Source organism: Actinia tenebrosa, unplaced genomic scaffold (genome assembly GCF_029948245.1).
Source record: "Actinia tenebrosa isolate PJP-AT-01 unplaced genomic scaffold, QUT_ActTen_1.0 PGA_scaffold14__42_contigs__length_11649687, whole genome shotgun sequence".
NCBI lineage: Eukaryota > Metazoa > Cnidaria > Anthozoa > Actiniaria > Actiniidae > Actinia > Actinia tenebrosa.
This window is the reverse complement of record NW_028292574.1, coordinates 9,674,721-9,695,703: the sequence shown is the minus strand read 5'-3', so window position 1 is coordinate 9,695,703 and position 20,983 is coordinate 9,674,721. Positions and strand designations below refer to the sequence as shown.

Sequence of the window (20,983 nt, the reverse complement as noted above, 5' to 3'; positions counted from 1 at the left end):
GAAGGATCACACATGGTTGGATGGGGTAAATACACAGTCTACGGACCTGTATACAAACTGACTGGACCTAAGTAGGACGCTATCTTGGGAGCTACATATTTATATGCACGCTCTTTTTGATTCTGAAAATAAATATGAAAAAATAAAAGAAGAAGAAAACGTCTTCATCAGGATATAGTACCGACTTAACTAGTCCCCTCAGTTGAAGTCCAATTATATTTGAAACTCCATTGCATTTTAAGAAAAAATATCTTCTGTAAGTTCAGTGTAAGTTTATTATTTATTCGCATTTCTTCGTCATCTTCTTCTTCATCATTGCCTTCTTTTTCATTTTCTTATTGCTGTTGCTGCTGCTGCTGTTATTGTTTTTCTTAATTCTTGGCTTTTTCCTCCTCTTCGTCGTCTTCTAGTTATCCTCCTTTTCCTTCTCCTTCTCCTTCTCCTTCTCCTTCTCCTTCTCCTTCTCCTTCTCCTTCTCCTTCTCCTTCTCCTTCTCCTTCTCCTACCCTCCTTCTCCTTCACATCAATCCTCCTACTCGTGCTCGTGCTTCATACTTCTTCTTCTACAACATCACCGTCTCCTTTTTTTCAAATTGCTGATGCTGTTGTAATTGTTGTTGTTCTTTTTCTTTTCCTTTTCCTCCTCCTCCTTCGTCTGTATTCACTCTGTACTAGATTCTTAAAATTAATAATCAAATCAGCCCCGAATTATTTCTTCTCATTCAACACTTGGTAAATTAAATCTTCGCTCTTCGCCACAACAGCAAAGATAAGCATGCATTTGTCTTCTATTTTTCCCTGGACAAATTTTATCCTTATCATAGTTTCCAAAACAAGAGACTTTCTTGCTAAAACTATTCATATCCGAGTAAAATTGTTTCAAATATTTTCTTTTTGGTGTCGCAAGATATCTTTCACTCCCAAACGACGAGTAGGTACTGGAGCTGAGTGCAAATTGGTGTTGCATGGGAGGGGAGGGTGAGTGGTATAGTATTCCTCGCTTTTCTAATCTTCGCATAATTTCGTTACCCGAAACATCAATTCTTCGTCTTGAAAGACTTCTGTATAACAAACTCTGGCGTATTCCAGTTACTTTACTCGATTCTATTCCATTATTTTCTTCATTCTTTTTGATCCGGTAGTCCAATATAATATTCCTTTCGTCTGTAACTACTTTCCCACATTTGTTGTCCTCTTTTCTTTCTCTCCCGTGTTCATGGTGCTGAACAGCTGCAATACTGATTTGAGGAAATGATTTTCCTGCTCCAAAATTCGAGAATTTATCGCTATATTTCGGCCTTTCGCTGTAGGAAAAAAATTTCTTCGTAGATTTGCAATGTTTCATTTCACTAAGCTTGGAAAACGAACGAAATCTTCCTTTCTCGTAGTTCAGACTATACAACGTCTAACAACATAAAGTCTATGAATTTCTGCTGGTTTTCCATTCAAGGAAAATAAGAAAATCAGTTATCTTTTTGGCAGCCAGAGTTAAAATGCGTCGTCTTGGTGTTGTTGCTGTGGAGTGCTATCTTCATGACATCCAACGATAGCTATCGATGACATTCCGTCTCGAAACTAGGAAACTCTAGTTCCACTTTTGTCATCTTATCTTCTTAATAATTCATAATATTGTTACTTTATCGAACCTCTTCCATAACAAAAGGCGTACAGTTGACTTTTCGAAGGATTTTCTGGTTTTTTTTTTGTTCGTATCTGAAAGTACAGTTGTGAGAAGCGAATCCTCAATGAGAAATATCCATAGAATGGCAATATTTTTGAAGCCGGTATTGACAAACTACCTAGACGCGATGTCACAATGATTTCTACCATTTACACTTTAAAACAAACATATCTCTCGCTAATTAAAGAACGAAAATACATTTGAATTACCATGAAGTAAAAGTAAATAATTATTCTTCAGAATAACAGAAAAGAATGCATAGAATATTTATCATCATTGTTTTATGAATTCGTTGAACAAGAATCCGATTCGAAATTCTCACAAATCAGAGAATAATGAAAACTCCATTTCGTGTAAGAAAAAAATGACTTTTTTCATTTCTAATAAATGTAATTTTGAATTTGTTTGATTCTAAAATATATTCTATTGATAAAATATTCAAATGGTTCAATAGTTTATGTACAGATAAAAAATAACAAAACTACTATAAATATATTCTAATAAAACCTGTTTACAACTACAACTATGGTTACAAACTGGAGTTGAATAAATATTGCATATATTTCATGCTACATTCAAATACCCAAGTTTGGTGAGTTAAGTTTACAACTCGTAACCTCATGATTCCTTTAATATTATTTCTTTCTTTACTGAAAGCTGTATCGAGGAATCCTACTTTCAAGCGGTTTCGAAATGGGAAAAGATTAATAAAGATGTGTCCCATTTATGTATCCGGTCTACTTTAACTACAAATAATTTTTTTAAAAGCATTATCTGAATGTAGTCTACTCGATATACCACAGGAAATCCAATCCAAAGGCCCTTTATATGAGAAGGGATTCAATTCTTTTGGGATTCTAAAGTTCTGTCATCCAGCATGAATGAGATTTGGAATGTAAAGACACGATTACACGAAGCAATTCTCACGAAAGCATGCGCAACGGCATTGCGACACAAGTTGTATGGAACATTGCAGCGTGAAACCTACATCGCAATTTGAAAAAAAATATCCGCGCTAGAAAAGTTGCATTAATCTATCGTTGCAAAAAATAGAATTCGTTTCTACTTTTGGCAACACAATGATTGCGTCTCTGTTGCATCGTGTAAACCCTCTTGCAATTTGTGTCGCAACGCTGTTGCGCGAGACAAGCTGCTGAATGGAAAAGTGCTCCATGTAGTCGCGCCTTAAAATCAATTAGAAATTTTCACAAGAATATCATTCTTTGTGCCCTTTTTTGGGTCCCTCAGTGTGACATAGTACGTCCTCCAAGATCTCAGTCATCTGGAAGGGGTAACGATAGAAAGAAAATCATCCCCCTCTTCCATCCTCCCACCAAAATGCTCTGTAATCCCGGAGACGTTTGTTTAGCTATTTCTTTTGCTTTTTGTCAATCGTTGGCAGTCGATATGAACACCCGATACCGGGGATCACCACCGACCGGATCTTTCTCTTAACATTCTCCGGTAGAGCATTGTAGACTTCGTCTTTATCGCTCTCGTTATACAATCCCGGTTCATTTTTGGTCTTCAGTTCCTCTCTTTTCGTTTGTGTCACTTTAGGGCTTTGTTTATAAGCCTCATGCATGTGTCCCGATGGGACCTCTTGTTCTTCAATATGCTTGATCCATTTTTTGCTATTTTTCCACCACTGTTCTCCATTACTTTCCTTTACTGGACTCCATCTACTCTCCATCTCTCTAACCAACACACCACGGCTCTTTCGTGACTCAATGCCAAGCGCTACAGCCAAATGCCTGAGCTCACTGATCTCATCTGGGAAGAGTATAAGACATTCATTGAAATCATCCCGGACAAGGGACGGCGAATATGAAGAATAATTCAACCCCACTTCATCAGAATCAGGCGAAATACCCACAGCTCTGTCCTGAGGAGATTTGGCTTTTACTTGACGCTGTACAGTTTGTTTATCTCGGTGAATAATTGCGGGAAAGTGGATTGACCTCTTAGAGTCACAAACGCATTTTTGTCTGGTTTCCTTGGAGACTCGTTCGCCATAGCGTCGATGCGATCCGTTGTAACCGTTTTTTATCATCAAGTTGGACATTTTTGCTCAACATCATATCTTTTTTCCTTCAGCGGGTTTTATGTACAGACCATGATTTACGTAAAGTGATAATCCTGATGTTATTAAACGCTGTTTAAAATTTGTTCCATAGTCTATCATTGTCGTCACACGAGAACGAAAACTTTCAAAATCTTTCTCAGAACCTTTCTGCTCGAACCTGTCAGAAAATCAGTAGCCCTTTTCTCTCAATGACAAAATTACTCCTGATAATTCTTTAACGCTCAACAAGAAGTCAAAATCTTGAGGAATAGTTCTTAGTTACTAAGGAACTAAGAGACAAACATGACAGAGGGAACCGATAGCTTAGTTATTGTGATACCGCTGAATAGATGTCACGCAGGAGCCAATAGTAACAGACTGACATGTATATGTCAAATATTGCTGTTTTGGACGACTTTCACAATGTCAAACTTGCTCGAAAATCAATTGTTTGCTCAAGTCATATCTATATTCATGTGTCTTCGATGTACGTGCACGCATTCTTATTATACATTGATTATTTTTTTATCGGCCAAGGGGTCAAAATACTAATAAGTAGCACAACTTTGAAAAATTTTATGATGATCGGACATCCGGGTCGGACATCTGTATTATGACATGATGATTCTTACGATGCTCACTTGCATATCAGTCTCTACGCCACCCCTTCCATATTATTAAGAGGAAATTTTTTTCAATAATGAATAATAATGGAAAAAGCGCCAAAACCTAGACTTTCGTATGAGTTTTGATCCCAATTTTCGTTTTGGGTTAAAACCTTCCTTAAACAGTTAGAAACTGATATACTATGATAAAATGCTTGCTTGAAGCGGTATTTTCAATTGTACAAAGTTGTTTTGTTGCATTTGTGTTAGAATGTTGCTTTGTCAGGCTTTTTATAGAAAATATATGGAAAATAAGCAAATGAAGGCCTAAACCTCATTTTCGAATAAAATTTTTTGCTTTGGGTTAACACTTTGATTCCACTTTCATCGGTCATCTCCACTTCCAAACAAGTTAAACTTTCTGAATAACAAGATTTTAGCCTTGTACAACAGCCTTTCTTCAAGAAAATAGTTTTTGGCGCTCACTGCTTGAATTGCTTACTATCAATCACGTGACTTTTTTGGAGTTGACTGGGGGGCAAACAAGCGGTTGACTGGGGGGCAACTAGCGGAGGCTAAGTCAAAGTATGTCAAAATAAGTCCTCAAACTATTGCATTTGACTATTTTCACGACATCAAACCAGAAAACAAGAGATCAAAACAACCTCCAGGATTCTACAAGCCATCAAAAAAAGCTATTACCGGAAGTGACGTCTATTGATAGCAACCATTCGATGTCTGGAAGTATGGTCCTGGTTAATTGGTCAATAAGAAGAAAGAAAATTCTTGAAAAACTCGCTCTAACAGATCATGCTTTTTGTTTCGCACGGCTAGACATTAACGCTACCCCTAAACGTAAACCTTTTTGATCGGTTGAAAATTCGTCCGGTACCGTGTACGCACGTAGCCTAAGTTTATTGTTTTTCATTTTGTTGATAAATACAAACACTTCTTTACATAATTATTCTGCTTGTATAGTACAAGGGGTAATATATCTGTCACATATCTATTTATTTATTAGCTTTACAACCACGTGAGTAGAAGAGAATTTGATAAAAACAAAATACAAACTTATAATGGCAAAAATAAGTAAAGAATAAATAAATTAAAATATATCTGTGAAAAAAATTTTAACAGAATCATACAAATTAGTACAAAGTTTTATAGGTCTAGGGTCTACTGAGGTCTAATTAACTTACTCATTTGTGCAGATTTGTGCAATTTTTTACAAAGTTTTTCACGGGTATATATATGGTATGCATTCTTCTCTGTGCTACACTGGTTGGTGGTCTGACCAACAGAACATACACATGCCAACAGGACATAGATGAGCGCCTGAGTATTCATCAATACAATGTACACTTCTGAGTTTTTGAAAAATTCAAATCCCTTCCCAAAACCCCGATTGAGGAAGCGAGACCACAGTTTGCTTTGCAGTGTATTGTGGGACTGTTTTAGGCGACATATATCCAAGATGGCGTCTATTTCGACAATGCAATGCAATGCTAACGCTTAAAATTTTTCTTAAAATATACATTACAATAATTTGTTCTCACACAGCACACACAATAGTTAACTTAGTTTTTTCGACAGCGCTCAATAATACTGGCTTATTCCAGTCGTAATCATCATTATCATTTGGAAAAGCGCGCGTTATATCTAGCGGGCGTTTTTGCCATACATTTCACACACCAAATATGGTAACGTTACCCTTATTTGGAGCGAGGAGAAAGCGATTCTTTTTCCACTGCACATAATTAATTCATATATTCCTTTGGCTTGATTATTCTCGATTATTAAGGGACTTTCTTACTCTTCTATTCCGACGTGTTGGCGAATGGTCTTCGGCATAACCGTTCGTCACGACCAGGTCGTTTCCATTCAAACGTTTCGCTTTTTCCGGAGACTTACCGAGTGATCTCCGACTTCTAATACTTCCCGAAGCTGATTTAGGATGATTCTTTGCCGATTGAGTAATTTTCGGCGAATTGTCTCCATTCAATTGAAGAATTTCCTCCTCTGGGTTCGACTGTTCGGTATCTACTTCTGTAGTCGACTGCGAAGGGGACTGACCTTTCCGAGAGGCTGACGAATACTTATCGATTTTGCGAAGGGATTTACCAAGCATGCTTCGTAAATTGCTCGCATCTTCTCCGACGGCACGAAGTGATTTATCGAGTGAAGTTCGTACTTCACGAAGTTCTTCTGTTTTCAGAGCGGCTTTGTTCATATGCCACTCTTTTTCGCCTCTCTCTTCCTTTAATTCTAGTTTCAAACCAGATACCTAAAATTGTTGCAAAAAAAGTTAGCCAAATTGAACATTCCTCTTTTTTTAAACAATGAATATCAAATAAATCGACTCTAGACAAACCTGATCAACACTAAGTCTTTTTAAATAACTGAGCAGAAAGTACTGCCATTGTAATTAAACCTACAAATACTACAAATAAACTTTCAAGTGGCTCGGACGACCACTTAAATGGCGGTCCCGTCTCTCCACACTTCATCATTACTGACCAACATAGGAGGGACGTAAAAGAAAAACTGAGGTCGTAAAGAAATCCTGGCAGTGATCACTCTCAGTGCCTACACCTCATACTAACCATCCCTCATGATTGTAAATTGCTTAAAAAGTAAAGGAGGTTTTGCACAATCACTTGCCCATCCCATGATACTGCTTGAGCTTCCTGTGGTTAGATGGCAGAACAATAAAATCCCTTTGCTCTTGGAAATTGAATTCTTTCTTATGTAAAATGATTGTATTGTTCCTGCCATCTAACATGGCTGCCGTCACGTGGTGGTGCAAAACCTCTATCTCGAATACATAACTTAATATACAGCTCCTTTGATTATCTCCATATCGCTATATAAATCATGCCATAATCATCATTACCTGTTTTTCTAGATTTGCAACCTGTTTTTCCAAATGTTCATTCTTATCTTTCCATCTCTTTTCCTTTTTCTCGGAAGAGCGCTGGGCTTTCTCCACAACAGCGTGTGCTTTGGAAACGTCGTGAACCAACTGCTCTCGATGGCGACTGGCAACTTCCGCCAGGCTGAAACAACACATGAGAAAATTAAGAGAAACTCAGGGTCGCTCGATCCTCGTTAATACCGACAGAGGCTAAAGTGTTCGCATTAAGAGGGTGTCCGCATTTAGCAGGTTCATTTGCATATCACGGCTGATATTAACAATTTATTGTAATGATGGGTAATCACAAGCGGTCTATAAAACAGAGGAATATAATGAAGAAATAGAAAACGCGCGCGCGTGCTGTTTGCAGTTACAAAGCACGCGGGGATTTGCAGAACACGAGATAAGTGTTAGGAGAAGTGCTTCTCGACACTTCTCGAGTGTTCTGCCAATCCCCAAGTGCTTTATAACTGCATACAGCGCAGCAAACAAGCTTTTTATTTCTTTTATAAGGGCGTGTGCGTGTTGTGTGCTCTCATAAAGCACGCGCTCCCAACCAATCAGAATGCGAGATTTATAACAGTAATTTTATAATGCCATATATTGTTCTCTCACCTTTGCGTGTGCTTCTCTTCCATCTCCTGCACTATCATTTGCAGCGTTTGTAACTCCCCCCTCAGCTGTTGATTCTCTATCTGCGTATCTTCTAACGTTTTGTTTATTTTACTCTTTTCTTGTGACGTCTCGTAGAGAGACTCTTCAAAACTTAGCCTCTCCTTCTGTAGCCGTTCCATTGTCCTTTTGAGCGCAGCAACATCCTTCGCTACTCGTACATTAGACCTTTCTAAGTCTCGTTTTTCGTCTTCAAACGAGGAATTGTTTCTGATTAAAGTGTTATTTTGTTCTTTTAAAGCTGTGTTTTCTTCTTCGAATTCTCGTAAACGTAGAAGAAACTCTTCTTCCCTCTGCTGTCGTTGTTGTAGAACTCCTTTCATATGCTTTAACTGGTTCTCGAAGTCGCCAATGCGAAGCGCGGAATCCTCCCCAGCGCGTTCGTAGAAAATACTCTTCTCCTGTAACATTCGAGTTTCGTTTCTGCTTTCTTTTAAATTTTCTTTCATTTTGGCGATTTTTTCGTCTTTTATTTTCTTTTCGTTTTCGTTAGAGTCTAATAGACGTTGGAGTTGGAAGATTCGGTCCTGTAAGTTCTGAGAGCTGCTGTTGCTGTCTGCTAAAGAAACAGAGAGAGATTGGATTTTATCTTTCAGCCTTGATTCTTCCTCCTCGGCTCTTGATAATGATGAGGTTAGCTTTTCAACAGCCAGTTCCAGGTTAACGACGTTGTTTTCTACTTCCTGTGAAGGGAGATGGCTAGATAATGAGAAAGTAGTTGATATGCGCAGAAAGAAAACAAAATGAAATAGGAAGGATATGGAAAGAAATGGTGTGGAACGGAATAAAAATGAAAGAGGCGGAAATGGAATGAAAAATGGGAAAGGGATGAGAAGAGAAGAGACGGGAATGGAATGGAAAAAGAGAGAAGGAAAATGGTGGAAGAAAAGGAGAAGATAGGAAACAAAACGAGAAGAAAGAAAAGAAAAGAAAAGAAATGGAAAAGTGAAAATATGTACATATTTATGCAAAAAAAAGAATCTATCAAGCAATTAATAAAATAGAATATGGCAAAGAATCAGACAAGGGCACGAAATAAAAATTGAATAAATAAAAGGAGCAGACAAACAAATGAACATTTACCTGTTTATCTCTCATCGTCACTGACAATCTCTCTCGTATTTCTCTATTTTCTGCAACAGTATCATCACAGACTTTCTTCATTCTCTGCAGCTCACCATTAAGTGCAGTTATCTTCAGCTCTAATTTGGCACGTAAACCGGATGCAGCCTCGATCTCGTTACGTAAGGTATTATTACCATCACGTAACCTCGATTCCATGTCCTGAAGGTCCCGGATCTTGTCTTGTAATACCTTGCGCTCGTTTTCTGACAGCGAAAGCGTGCTTTCGAGCATTTGGAGTTTTTCTGTGGTAGCGATGATATCACGCTCTAGTTTTTGCATTGCTTCTTCCTGTTTGGGTTAGAAAATTGAAAATTATGAACTGTTTTTTCCGAAGGTAATGATGTCCCTGGGTAGTATTTTATTTGGTGACCCTGACACGTATTTTTTTCCCCTGTCTCGAGGGAAAGGGGTGGAGAAGAGAAGAGAAGAGAAGAGAAGAGAAGAGAAGAGAAGAGAAGAGAAGAGAAGAGAAGAGAAGAGAAGCTTTATTTGCCCCCCTGATGCCCCATAATGCCTTGCGATCCAAGATGGCCGCCGTATCGTCGAAGTGGTCCATTTAAGGTGGTCCTTCTCTCAGAAATAGGACGAACATATATCATCAGCAACACAGGTTACCCACCTTAAGAGACAGCGAATCCTGTGAGGAGCTAAAATGATCTTCAAACTGTCTCTTCTGTTCCTTCAATGTATTAACCTCTCCGTGCAGGTCCTTCATTCTACTACTGGCCGCGGCACGGTCTTCCTCCATGTCTGTCACTAATCGCTGGAGAGTTTCGACTTTTGCAACTGCTTCGTCGCCTCTTCTTTCTGCTTCTCGTAGATTCTGTAGTAAGTCATTGAGAGCTGTTTTGATGTAGTCGGTGTCTATCTCGTCCATTGATTCTTCTGTTGACAAGAATGAAGAACTTGCTTAAAGAAAGGAATGAGAAGGTACTGTGATTGGAGTAAAAGGGTAGAATTTGAATAACTAGGGTTGTCAGAGGGGACTGTTGCTAGAATAATCAGAATATGGATGGATGGGTGGATGGGATGGATGGATGCAATAAATGGATGGGATAGATGAAATGGATGGATGGACGAATGGATGAATGGATGAATGTATGGATAGATGGAATAGATGGACGGGATAGATGAATAGGCAAATGAGTGGGATATATGGATTGGTTGAACGGAGTTAAGAGGATAGGATGGATAGATGGATGGATGGAGGGTAGGAATGGGATAGATGGATGGCTTGATTGGTTGCTGGATCAATGAACATAGGGAGGGACATAGATGACATAGGTAGAGGCGTAGGCGGGTGGCTAGGTAAAGGAAGGACCCCACGAGCCCCACCCATTCTTCACATAACACAAACACCTATATACTTACCAGAAGAGGAAGACAATTCTCTCTGCTGTCTACTTCGACTGAACGACATTCTAGCTTTCTTTGGGCTCGCTGGTGACTGTGCTTGAGATCTTATTCCAAGCGTGCGTCTCAAAATGGAATACAAACTATTCAACTTGTATTCAGAGTCGAGTTTCAGTCCTTCTAGTCTTCCAATCTGAGTCTCTAGTGCGGTGATTCGACCGTCACTTCCTGCCAAGAAGAAACAATCCAATTTATTCACTGCTATATAAAGTCACATTCTTTTTTTTTTTTTGCCTAGAGATAGGGAAGAATGGGTGGTGTGATCTATGCCCTCCCTTCCCAACCTATCCCTCCCCCCGTACCGTAACCGTGCCCAATCTTTCTTAGACTACCCCTCGTACCGTTACCGTGTCGAGCCTTTCCCAACCTACCCCTCCCCCCGTACCGTTACCGTGCCGAGCCTTTCCCAACTCACCCCACGTATCGTAACCATGCTGTGGCTAATCTTTACCAACCTACCTGATAGCTGTGCCTTATAGTTTTCTCTCTCAAACGTCGTCTTTTCCAGATTTTCCTCCAAGTCGCGCATCCTCTTCTTGGCTTTTTCTTCGAACTGTTTGAGCTCGTTTATTTGCGCGATGTAATCTTTTTCTTTTGAAGCGAATTTATCCTCCATTTCTTTCGTCCTAAACAAATGAAATACAAAAAATAAATAGATAAAAAATAAGTGATAAAACTTGATTAGGTTTAGTTGGCACCACAGCGCAAACCCATCTAACTTTGCTATATTTTACTTCATTATATATTTGAAACATAAAGCGCGCGCTGATTGGCTGGCTACCGTGTTTATATCAGAGGACACAGACATGCGCTCGCGCAAAATCCTCCAAGAATATTTCATGAAATATAAAACGGCTGATGATGTCTCTGTACTGCGATACAAACACTCTGAGAGGTGTAGAGCTACGTCTCGCGTTCCTAAGCTTGTTTCTCTCGTGCTCTCCCAGCGTTTTTATATAACAGTACAGAGACATGGGCGCGCGTTTTATATTTCTTAAATAAACGACTCACGATATTTAACTATTCTTCATTGTGTTCAGCCTTTGTTTAGACTGACATGAAGTCGATGTCAATCTCTCTTTGAACTTTTCGAAAAAAAGAATAGGGATTAATCACTAACCTTCGCTGCGATTTTGCCAGATCTTGCTTGTTGTACTCTTTGTCAGCTTCAAGCTGCATGATGCTTTGTTTGATAGCATATGCTTCGTATCTCATCTCTTCTCTCCTCGCTTCCTCTTCCGCTAGTCTCTCTCTTAAATCAGTTACATCTCTTTTTCCTTGTAGACATTCTGAGCTCAGTAGTTTCACCTGACGTAACGCTTCTTGTAACTCTCGGCGGATTTCGTTACGCTCAGTCTCCACTTCATGAAACCTCGACCTCATGTCTTCAATCTCATTGGATAAGGATAAGCGTGACTCGTCACACACTCGGTATTTGCTCTCTGTTTCATCGAGGACTCTTTTTGTTTCGATTCTATCGTTTTCAGCTTGCTTTACCTATCAATAATATATTACACACATTTTGTTGAAGAAATAATGTTTGTACAAATTAGATTAGGGGATTCGAAATGAGTAAGTGTGTGTAGGGAGGGGGGGGAGGTAGAGGGGAAGGAAGGGTGGTCATTGCAAGCTAACGGACTTCTCCCGCAGACCCTCTCTTAATAGACCTCCTCGGCTCTCTCGCAATGTTTTCCCATTTCAGACCACGTGTCATTCCCTAGAGTATCATTTCTTTGTTTTAGGTTTGCGCTCGGTTGCACATCAGAAGACACATGAATATGGATACAACTCAAACAAAGAGTCTTATTCTCAAGGGAATGACACGTGGTCTGAAATGAGACAACATTACGCTCGAGCGCTCCAGAGCCGAGGAGGTCTATCGACCGCGTCGTGCGAAAAAACTCACGTGAGAAGGAAGAGAAGGGCACATCATTATCATTATCATTATCATTATTTTCCGCTCATTTTCACTCAAATCCTCCAATATTTCGATTCTCATTTTCAATCCCATTTTTTCAATCTCTTTTACCTTTTCTTTCAAGTTCTCCACGATCTTCTCCAGCGAGTATTTCTCCATTTCCTCGTCCTTCACTTGTCTTCTCAGAGACAAATTTTCTTTCCTCGACGTTTCTTTAATTTCTTCAGCCTCGCGTATCTTACGGTGTGCGTCAATAAGATCTCTCCTGGCACCGTCTCGCGCTTCCTCGGCCATCTTTAGCTGGACTTTCAGCGCTTTTATCTCAGCTTCTGAGCTTTCTTTACTCTTCATTGCGTCGTAGAGTTGGTCTTTTAGATTAAGGTTTTCTCGTTCGCTGTTTGATACCAGACTGAAAAGAATGGCAAAGTGAAAACGAAGTTATTTGAAAGTGTTTTGGCATTAGGTGTGTATAAATTGACTTTTCATTTATTTCATTGCAACTTTAGAATATTTGGTTCAGGGTGTTACTGCGTTAAATCTGAAGGGTGAAGGATGGGACCCCGTCGGTCCCTGCATTGAATAGTTATATTTAAACAAGGGAAAAGTATGCGATGTGACTTCTGGACGACGTATTTTTTGTTTCTTTTCTCTCTCTTCCTAATTTGAAGTGGGCAGGTGTATCTTTTCTCATTTTATTCTACTGTATTTTTCCTTTCATACTCCTTTTTATTGACCTTCTTTTAGTTATTTTTTTTAGGGGAGTGACGTGGGGAATGATAAGATTTATCCCAAGGGGGTACACATTGAATCACTATTGTATGACCATACTAAGGCCCTGGCTAAACGAGGAAACATGTTTCCAGAAACATGTTTACCGCGCGCATGTTTCCTCGATGTTACCCAGTTTAGCCACATGCCAAACATTGCTGTGTGCAACAAATTTTGCTTCCAAGACGCAAAAAATGTTTTTGCTGTGCGGCAGAAACATTACATGTTTTCAAGACACATGGAAACATTGTTTCCCGATGTTTCCTGACAGTTTTGCCACCTTAGGAAACATTTAGGGAAACATGTTTCCACGTTAAGCCAGGGCCTAAAAGTACATGTATAACAAATGCACGAGAAAATACACATTGTGACTATCCTCTCAAGTATCAATTATAATTCAGTATAACTAATTATTATTTCTACTCAACATAATACAGATAATTATAATAAACTATTAAACTATTAGATACTTACTTGACCTTTTCTAACTGCTTCTTGGTGTTGTTCAACTCATCCTGGAACAGAATTCACAACAATTATTTAAGTAAAATATCTCAATATTATAACTTCTTTTTAAACCTCTTCCGGGAAGGCTAACGGTCACACAACTGGCTTGTTTTGGCGCCGAAAAATGATACCCAACAAATCTTCGTCTTCTGCGGTCGTGGTTTGTCACTAATATCCAATGAAAAAATATACAAAGATACAATATGTTTGGTATTTATACTACCTGGCGAAAAAATAAGAAATCTTTTGTGAGCTTGAAGTTTCAAGAGAAGATGGATGATATTCTTTAGTGTTTAAAACTGTTGATGCTGGAGTCCCAGAAGTTTATAGACGTCTAACGAAACATGGAATCGAATGATGCTCCTGAGGTCAACAACTGTAAAAACGTTTCGTTGAGTCACGTTGAATGATTTTTCAAATTACAAACCTAAAATGCCTCTCCTAAGAAATGATTCAGTCTCTTCTCGAAAAGCCAAGACGTCGTGCCAAGAAACAGGGCACAAAATGATTGTAAAGATTTTAAGATGCGTCTAGGAGTCAGCGGTGTTTTCAAAAGCGCTGCTGAAAACGCCGGTAACAAAATCCCTATTGATTTACAGCTCATAGGTCAGGGATATATGATAGCTATGCGTTTTTAAATTGAGTTGTAAATTTATCCGTTCGATATCAAATTGATTTAGAATATGATAAAGATCTACAAGTACCAACAGAGGGTTGTTTCGATAGGTTTTTGAATCCCTAAAGTATGTATTAGTAATAAAATCGATGAAAATTATTTCCACTGTTAACTCCCTCGGAATTAATCCTTGGGGAAATACTATTAATAAACTACAAGTATAGATGATTGTTTTGGCGTAAATAAACCCACGCTTTAGCAAATAATAGCACAGTATAGGAAATTATGATGAACAATGGTGATCAAAGGTTGTCGATAGCAGGAGTTGAAGAACATTAATTAATTATGCACAGGAATTAAGGGTGCTCTGGACGGAACATTTAGGATGGAACAATGAGTGAACGGGTGAAATATTACGACCGTACATTCCCCACTCATACGATAACCATTCTTATGGGAAACCATATCAATGTTACGGCATGTTGTACCGTGTAAGTGCTGTAAATCAGTACCGTACGTATCCCACTCATACGATAACCATTCTTATGGGAAGCAAGTTCAGCTAAGTTCAATGTTACGGCATGTCGTACCGTGTACGTGCTGTAAGACAGTACCCTACGTATCCCATTCATACGATAACCATTCTTGTGGGAAGCAAGTTCAGTGTTACGAGAGGGAGAGAAGGGAGGGAGGGAGGAAAAGAGGAAAGAAGAAAGAAAGAAAGAAAGAAAGAAAGAAAGAAAGAAAGAAAGAAAGAAAGAAAGAAAGAAAGAAAGGGAGGAACTTCACTATGAGTTTTATATCTGCAGCCATCGCTTAAAAAATCGAGGACTTGAAGATAACACCAAGTGCACAATCGCAAAGCCTCACTCAATAACACACACTTCTATCAGATAAACCTCTCTTCTCCTTTGGCTCTTAGCTACATCAAACGGTTTTCAAGCACCATATTTTTTAATGTTTTCCGGCCATTGAAGGTTAATTGCCGTTCATTTTAGCATAAAAGGCTCATCGTGACATGACAATTTAATCCTCGAAGCTTAAAAGATCATTAAGAGCATAAAATTGTCTGTCAACCTCCAAGTGACGCACACAACATCTTATCATCTATATTTAAAACTGCTCATTTACCATACTGGCCACATTTCAAAGAGACGTCGAATGCTTGAAGAAGTAAATAGCTCTTGCAGCTTTGCGCGTTCTTTTCTCGCTCGCTTGTCAGTGTGCGACAACTTTTATGAATTCAATAACCTACTTCAGACATCGATGTACAAAGTTCTAAAGCACTTTAAATACATCGACCGGCAGTCCATTTCTCGCGCATTAAGAAAAATACGGTAAGTTTATAAATTAGGTATATGGCAGAGTAGTTCTTTGGCTTGTAGCTTATTAGACATTTTTCAGGGTATACTATGTAAAAAAAGTCCTGGAAGACTCAAACATATTTTCAATTATCATATTGTTGCTCAATAAATCATTCTTGAAACGAGGACATCTGGTGAGCTCACCGAACTAAACCCAGCTGTCCATATTATACCATCCAATACATAGCTGCTACGTCGAAATTATTCAACTCGAGGGATATCGCAATAATTTCAAAACCAACAATAGAGACAAAAGCGGTTATTTATGGTTGCATGTCTACGTTATATACGCGCAAGATTATTTAAACTAAGCTCTTAATGTTTCAGAGCATTCGAAAAAAAAGGTTTTGAAAGAGAATGAACTTTTCCAGCTCAATGAAGCATTTCAGCTTTTTTTTCCATAGAAATGCGTTTCTTAAATAAAGTTTTCCCGCTCTTCCTGCTCTCGTATTTTTATATTATTTTATTGCTCATTAAGACGGATGGATCTATATAACGTTCAACGGTTTTTTGGCTAAGCAAAAAGATGTTCTTTTGAGGAAAAAGAAGTTGAGAAAATCGAATGAGCATTTTAGATTATTACGAGGTAAGAAAGTGTAAAAATTAATCAAGAATAAAATAAGATTAAAAGATCATTCATAAAAACTTCAAAAGTGACCACAAAACAAGACCAATTCGGCTATGATTTCATAATGTGCACCTTTTAAGAGATTAAACGTGTTTGTATTTACCTTAATGATATCATTTTCGAGTCTTTCAAGTTCTCCCTCAAGTGGCGACCTGTTTGGACGTAAACTGGAATCGCCGCCGTAGACATCTGCGGCTATGGTTGAATTTTCAGCCATTGCGAGGAGTCCAAACAACTTTCACACAAAAGTTCGGCTCTGAATTCGTATAATGTAAACAACAAGCTCTTTGGCTTGTGCCAACTACATCGCCAAATATTGACTAATTTTTCGCAAATTTGTACTATATTCGCACTTTAGTTTCTTGTTTACTTGTTTAGAACGCACACAGCTGTTGAAAACACAACTTTCTTTTTCAACTTTTCGTTGGCAGACCTCAACGGATCAATGACCGTTGATATTCAAATGAAAGTCTGTCAAAAGACGCGTAGCTCTAACGACCAGTGTTTAAATGAATACCCTCGGGAGACGAAAAAGACCTCTTTACAGTAATAACCAATCATTACGCAGTATTTTCTAATCAATTTCTTCTTGTCCTAATTGACATGCCAAAAAGGCGGGAGACTTGGACAACGCTGAGACATCGTTAAAACATGGTGTAGAAGTACAAGAAGAGTTAGTAAATAAGAAAGAAAATTTGCATTTCCAAGAACAGCCTTTCTTTCTCGAGTGTGGAGCTTTTTTTGTTTTGTTTGTAAATTATTTGAGCAAAGGATTTTTTGGGAGTCGTAAAAACTATAGGATATACCAACAGCAACATTAAAAAGAGGAGTAGAGAAGAATACAAAAAGAGTATAGTAAATATGGAGAAAATTTGTATTTCCAAGAACAGCCTTCCTTTCTCGAGTGTGGAATTTTTTTGTTTTTTTTTTGTTTGTTTGTTTGTAAATTATTTGAGCCAAGAATTTTTTGGGAATCGTAAAAGCTATACAATATACCACTAGCAATATTAAAAAGAAATTCAAAAAAATATTTTATGCATTGTTTTTATTCCTTACTATTGAAGGGTGTATTGAATTACACTGCGTTATATCATATACAATGAATTTCGATTGAAGTGTGGTTCATGTGGGGAATGTAATGTCGCTTTCTTAAAAATAATGGCTTCAAACTTGTACACTATAATTTTGTTAAGATACAGTCAATGTCATTAACGTTGTCCACCGAAAAAAGACATTTAGATATTTACACATTTAGACATTTACACATTTACACATTTACACATTTACACATTTACACATTTAGACTAAAAGAAATATCACGTGTTTCCTCGAACGTTCTGGCATAAAACAAACGCTGAAATACCATTCTCCATCTTAAGTCCGCACTAAATGGTCGGGGCATTCTGGATTTTCGATTGATGAGTTGAATTTTACATTTAAGTTCAGGCTCACTTTAGTCTAAATGTGTAAATGTCTAAATGCGTAAATGTGTAAATGTCTTTTTTTAGGTGGACAACGTTAATGACATTGACTGTATCTGATATTTTAGAAAAAGGATAAAGAATGTGATGAACATTGTCGAAATACGCGATTTTTTTTCACAATTTGAGAAGTGAATTTTTGACTTTAAGATTGTTTTAGAAATCATAAGCTCCTGTAATGATTTTGTAATGGCAGGGACTTCTATAGCATTGGAAAATTCGATAGCAACTCTACTTACATTTGGTAGCGAATTCATAAGTGTGAGCCTGCTTTACTGCATCTGTGTGATATTTGATGTCCAATTATTAATAAGTCGTTGTTTCCCTAAAGAAAAATAGGCCAAAGTTTTAAACTACAGATATTTAGAAACAAGATAGTACAAAATAGAGTTTGTTTTAGAGTAACTTTACTTAGACAATGAAATAAATGGCTTCAGTAATGAATACGAAACGTTGTACTCTGTTATCCATAATATTCATCAATAAATTCATGAAATAAAGTTGTATTATATAGTGACTAACAGTCAACAAAAAAAAAAAAAAAAAAAAAAACAACAAACAAACAAACAAACGAAAAAAAAAAAAAAAAAAAAAAAAAAAAAAAAAAAAAAAAAAAAAAAAAAAAAAGAAAACAAAAAACAAAAAAGAAAATCAAACAAAACAAAAAAGAAAAACACGAAAAGAAAACAATGGAGTGTCTATTACTCTGGTATGTATTAGGCCTAGTATCTTTTCACGGAAAGTTGAATCATTCTAAGACGTTGCTCTTTAAATAGTAGAGTGATTTTACTACGACCGAGTAAGAATAGTCAACGTAATATCCATAGTAATAGACACCAATTCCATAGTTTTATTTGTTTTACTTTCAGTGTTAGTCAATAATTGATTATACAACTTTGTTTCACGGGCCAAGTAAAAGCACTCTATCTCTACAGCAACAATATTAGAATTCCAAACTCGGATTCTATCCGGTTTTTGTTGTTGTTGTTGTTTTTTTTTTTTTTGTTTGTTTTTTTTTTTTTTTTTTTTTTTTTTTTTTTTTTTTTTTTCTTTGTTTTTTTTTTAATTAGGGTTTTTGCGAAGGGAGGAAGGAAACCGGAGAACAATAATAATACTGTATTAATAAACTTTATTACAGTCTCAAAAGACTTCTAGCTTGGCACACGTGCTTTGCTAATCGGGGAGACCCAGCTAAATATACTATCTATATACAATAGGAATATAAAAGGAATATAAAAGGAATATACTATATATATATATATAATTAGGAATACATAGGGGGCCCAGTATAGCCAGAGGAAAAACCCTCGAAGCACAAGAGAGTACCAACATGCCCCTCCGCTCGCATGTCACGAAGAGTCCGAGGTTTGAAGCTATGCGAGAGGAAGCGCACCGCACCAAACATTCCAACCATTTTTATTAAAATTATGGAAAACATAGTTACTAAGTTACTAGCCAACACGATGAATGATTGGGACCTGTAGGTATCGCTCACTCAGTAGGACCATTTAATTTTCCTTTCTTTTACTGATACGGCACGAAACAGATGGTCAAAAGTATACCAAACAATTGGGGAAAAAAGTAGAAATGGGTAATGAATTTCGTTCGTGGAATTATATTTTTTTAAGAATACTTAAAATACAATGCTGTTTCTCTAGGATGAAATTTGTCGGTCCAAACATTTCTTGTTTCAGTATTAAGAAGGCATTTTTGCGTATAGTATGATTCTAGAGGATAGGCAATTGACAGTTCGACAGCACGGAGACGAATACGACGATTGCAGTTTTGTGAAGACAGAGCTTTTATGAAGTTTTGGAATCAATAGAAGATCATGAACTAGCCGGAGCGTCCTGGCAGGGTTTTCATTAAGTTTTGAATTTAGGAGAAGATAATGAACTAGTCAGAGAGTACTGGCATCATGAACCAGCCGGAGTGTCCTGGCAGGGTTTTCATTAAGTTTTGAAATAACAGCAGAAGATCATAAACTAGCCGGAGAGTCTTGGCATCACGAACCAGCCGGAGTGTCCTGGCAGGGTTTTCATTAAGTTTTGAAATAATAGGAGAAGATAATGAACTAGTTAGAGAATCTTGGCATCATGAACCAGCCGGAGTGTCCTGGCAGGGTTTTCATTAAGCTTTGAAATGATATGAGAAGATCATGAACTAGTTAGAGAGTACTGGCAGGGTTTTCATTGAGTTTTGAAATGATAGGAGAAGACTAATGAACTAGTTAGAGAGTACTGGTAGGGTTTTCATTAAGTTTTAATTTGTAATGATAGGAGAAGACTAATGAACTAGTTAGAGAGTACTGGCAGGGTTTTCATCAAGTTTTGAAATGATAGGAGAATATCATTAACTAGCAAGAGTGTCTTGGCATCATGAACCAGCCGGAGTGTCCTGGCAGGGTTTTCATTAAGTTTTGAAATGATAGGAGAAGATAATGAACTAGTTAGAGAGTACTGGCAGGGTTTTCATTAAGTTTTGAAATGATAGGAGAAGATCATTAACTAGCCAGAGAGTCTTGGCATCATGAACTAGCCAGAGAGCGTCATGGCAGGGTTTTCATTAACGGTTTTGAAATAATAGGAGAATATAATGCATGAAATAGCCGGAGAAGTTTTGAAATAATAGAAATCATGGTAGTTAAAGCCGGAGAATTTTGCTCATTTTTAAAGGAACATTATCTCCGATCCCCTACCCTTAATATAAACCCTGTAAAGATAAACACGAATATCGATATAATAGTCCAAACTACACGCTCCTGTTCATGATCGACTTACTTAATTCGAAATATATTCTCCTTACATAGTATAGAAAAAGGATAAAAAGTTCATATAAGTTGAATTTTATGGCTTTTTTATTCAATAAAGCACAGAAAGCGGAGAACTGGAGAAAAGGAAAAATGAATCGCGTTTTCGTGAATATTGGCATTAAGCTAATTGAAAACGCTAACCCACTCGTACGAGCTTAGAAACAAAACGTGTACATATTTATAAGTTTAACAGCTATAAATGTTTTCAAAATTGATGTCTATTGACAGCAGAAAGGAATAGTTAGACTGAGTAAAACAGTAAAATTAACTTTCGCGTTTTTCATTCACATAAATATATCCATAAATTCAATCCTGGCCCACCTGTTGCCGATACACGAGAATAACAAATGTTACCTTGAAATGTTTTGTCTTCGTGGTAAGCCAGGATAGACACCGTCCAACCCAGTGCGTAGC

General features: G+C 37.6%; 1 protein-coding gene across 1 annotated transcript; it reads right to left on the bottom strand.

Annotated features, from left to right (window-relative positions):
• Positions 1–5,245: 5,245 nt before the first annotated feature.
• LOC116290519 (uncharacterized) lies at positions 5,246–16,725 on the bottom strand. Its single transcript, XM_031697565.2, has 11 exons — positions 16,380–16,725; positions 13,636–13,676; positions 12,505–12,802; positions 11,596–11,972; positions 10,935–11,101; positions 10,434–10,643; positions 9,682–9,947; positions 9,021–9,350; positions 7,881–8,620; positions 7,245–7,407; positions 5,246–6,635 (listed from the first exon to the last, which is right to left on the bottom strand). The coding sequence occupies exons 1-11, from the start codon at positions 16,491–16,493 to the stop codon at positions 6,135–6,137; spliced, it is 3,207 nt and encodes a 1,068-aa protein (XP_031553425.2). The 5' UTR covers positions 16,494–16,725; the 3' UTR covers positions 5,246–6,134.
• Between the last annotated feature and the right edge of the window lie 4,258 nt (positions 16,726–20,983).